A 2,919-nucleotide genomic window follows, 5' to 3' on the forward strand; every position below is an offset into this window, starting at 1 on the left:
AATGTATGTAATTACAGGCACTATAAAATTACTGTGAGTTACTCACCCTGTTGGTGATAGTGCATTAGATCTGCTTGCTAACAGTGGCATTTAAGGTTGTAATGCATGATTTTGTTTTTCGTGAATCTAATCAATTACCATCTATTTTCCACAGCAATTATGACCAAATTCCTTGTGCCATTTAAATTACATTTTTTTCAAAGTCAGAAATGCCATTTTATGTTATAATATCCAAATGATATATTATACCAATACAATACATACATTTTATGGAGAATATGGCAGACCATCACACAATGAGTCTTGTGTTTGCCTCAAAAGAGGATAAATATTGATGACAAAGAGGAAGACTGACTAAGCTCCTAGTCATTCTCTCTCTCGAGGAGAGAGAGAGAGGAGAGAAGAGAGAGAGAGGAGAGAAGAGAGAGAGAGAGAGAGAGAGAGAGAGAGAGAGAGAGAGAGAGAGAGAGCAGAGAGAGAGAGAGAGAGAGAGAGAGAGAGAGAGAGAGAGAGAGAGAGAGAGAGAGAGGAGAGAGAGAGAGAGAGAGAGAGAGATCTCTCTCTCTCTCTCTCTCTCTCTCTCCTCTCTCTCTCTCCCTCTCTCTCTCTCCTCTCTCTCTCTCTCTCTCCCCCCTCCCTCCCTTTGTAACTCTCCCTCCCTTTTATACCCACACCCTGGATACAGCCACTCGTCCACACACCGGCAGACACACTCAAGCTCCCTTCTCACACTCTATAACACTACCCATCGTTACTCTTCTTACCATCGGTGGATTTGAGCCCGTATTTTACGTGGAACATCGGTAAGAACGTGCAATGCGTTTTCCAGCATCTTTCTCGTGTCTGTGTGCCTGTGTGAGTCTTTTGTGTTTGCTTGTCGCTGGGAATCAGACAAAGAATTGGGGTGTGGCTGGAGCACCGGAGGCAGCCTGCTGATGGCAGCAAGGGGAAGATGTGCGTAGGAATGGCTGTGCAGATGGGGATGAAGCAGCAATGGGGGTGGGGTGGGGGGGTGTAGTATTTTGGTAATTAGTTGATTAAACTGAAAAACGTGCTCTTATCAGCGCTTGGCAGATGTGGGTGTAGCCATCATTTGTGCCAATATCCTGTTGACTTTGACACTAAATATTAAAACATCTGTTCTTATTAACAGACAGATTTCTACTTGGTTGAACTGTGCCGCAGCCTTTTTAACAATGTAGCAGGGTTAGAACAGGCGTGACTGGGCCAAAGGACACGTTGTCAGACACATGAACAGGGCGGGCATTCGGATGGAAGCAGCTTCCACTCGGGCATCCATGTGGCCATGTTAGCTTGCACAAAGCCACTCCTTTCACATGCAACCACTTGAGATGATCATATGAAAATTGTTCAAAGCCACTGATGAATTTGTCAGTTCTTGTGATAATTTGTAATAGCAATATTCTGTTTGGGAAGATAAAACGCGATTTCAATATTGGACAGAAGACTTTGACTGTAAAACGGTAAGGTGATTTGTCTTCTTTTTGTCTTTTAGTCAAAATGTCTGACAAGCCTGATATGACTGAGATCTCCCGTTTTGACAAGACAAAGCTGAAGAAGACCGAGACAAAAGAAAAAAATCCACTGCCCACTAAAGAGAGTGAGTCTTCCCATCGGTTATTCACTGAATCGACGTTCATCGTTTTTTGTTCGATACACCCGATACTGTCAAAAAGGACAACATATGCAAATCATGAACTGAATTCCTTCTCCCGCTTTTCTGCGCCTTTTTCAGCTATTGAGCAAGAGAGGAAAGGAGATGCCACACCTTGACTGTGAAGCAGATGAAGAAAAGAAGCTGGGATGGCACAGCAAAATGCACTTTCTTTTAATTACTACACTCTCCTAATATCATAATTTTGTCTTTAAAAAAGGGTGCTTTTGAGCTCCTGGGGGATTTGCCCCCACATGGGACAGGGTTCTCTTTGGCACTTGGGAGAAACGAGTTAGCCTGGTTGCTTGTCTCAGTCTGTTAGCATGTAGCTAACAGGTCGCCAATATTGCCAACCTGGGATTGGTGTTGTGATGGAGCATCAGGAGGCAGGCAACCAGACTATGGGCGGCTGGGCGGGTTTGGGGGGTTCTCCTGAAGAAAAGATCAACCTTTAGTGCCAAACTGTCTAGGTCCTATAATGTTTTCTTGATAATTTTTTTACTTTTGATTTTAAAATAAATATCAAGATGCGTAACCTAATGATCATTTTGTCAGTTTGCTGTATGTCAACATGTAAGAAAAACAACACTGGTTCAGGCAGTCAACACCCACATCAAGAAAAATAAGCACATAATAATCGATTGGATAATACACTCAGTGAACACATCATCATCATCAACATCTGTATAATTAAATGAGAACCCGTCCAACAGATTATTGAGTCTTTGCATAATAAGTAATGGCTAATATAGTAAAAAAGATCAATCATTCATTCAACGTACTGCTTATTCTCATGAGGGTCGGAGGCGCGCTGGAGCCCATTCCAGTTATCTTCAGGTGAGAGGCGGGGTACACCCTTAACTGGTGGCCAGCCAATCACAGGGCACATACAAACAAACAACTATTCACAGTCACATTCACACCTAAGGAAAATTTTGAGTAATCAACCTACCATGTACGTTTTTGGGATGTGAATGGAAAAAGACATGGCGGCACGGGGGAGAACATGCAAACTCCACACAGGCGAGGTCAGATTTGAACACCAGGTCCACAGAACTGTGAGGTGCACGTCCTGTTTTACAGATTATACAGTACTGTATGAGACAGATACCGTATATTTACTTATTTTCCTTTCGGCTTGTCCCGTTAGGGGTCGCCACAGCGTGACATCTTTTTCCATCTAAGCCTATCTCGTGCATCTTTTTCTTTAACACCCACTGTGTTCATGTCCTCCCTCACAACAT

General features: G+C 43.1%; 1 protein-coding gene across 1 annotated transcript; it reads left to right on the plus strand.

The window, feature by feature from the left end:
- The first annotated feature begins 684 nt into the window (after window positions 1-684).
- tmsb2 (thymosin beta 2) lies at window positions 685-2,201 on the plus strand. The gene is made up of 3 exons (XM_061835041.1): window positions 685-803; window positions 1,517-1,621; window positions 1,757-2,201. Exons 2-3 carry the CDS (start codon window positions 1,522-1,524, stop codon window positions 1,792-1,794), a joined length of 138 nt encoding a protein of 45 aa, XP_061691025.1. The 5' UTR covers window positions 685-803; window positions 1,517-1,521; the 3' UTR covers window positions 1,795-2,201.
- Window positions 2,202-2,919: the final 718 nt, after the last annotated feature.

This window comes from Syngnathoides biaculeatus, chromosome 11, assembly GCF_019802595.1.
Source record: "Syngnathoides biaculeatus isolate LvHL_M chromosome 11, ASM1980259v1, whole genome shotgun sequence".
Classification (NCBI taxonomy): Eukaryota; Metazoa; Chordata; class Actinopteri; order Syngnathiformes; family Syngnathidae; genus Syngnathoides; species Syngnathoides biaculeatus.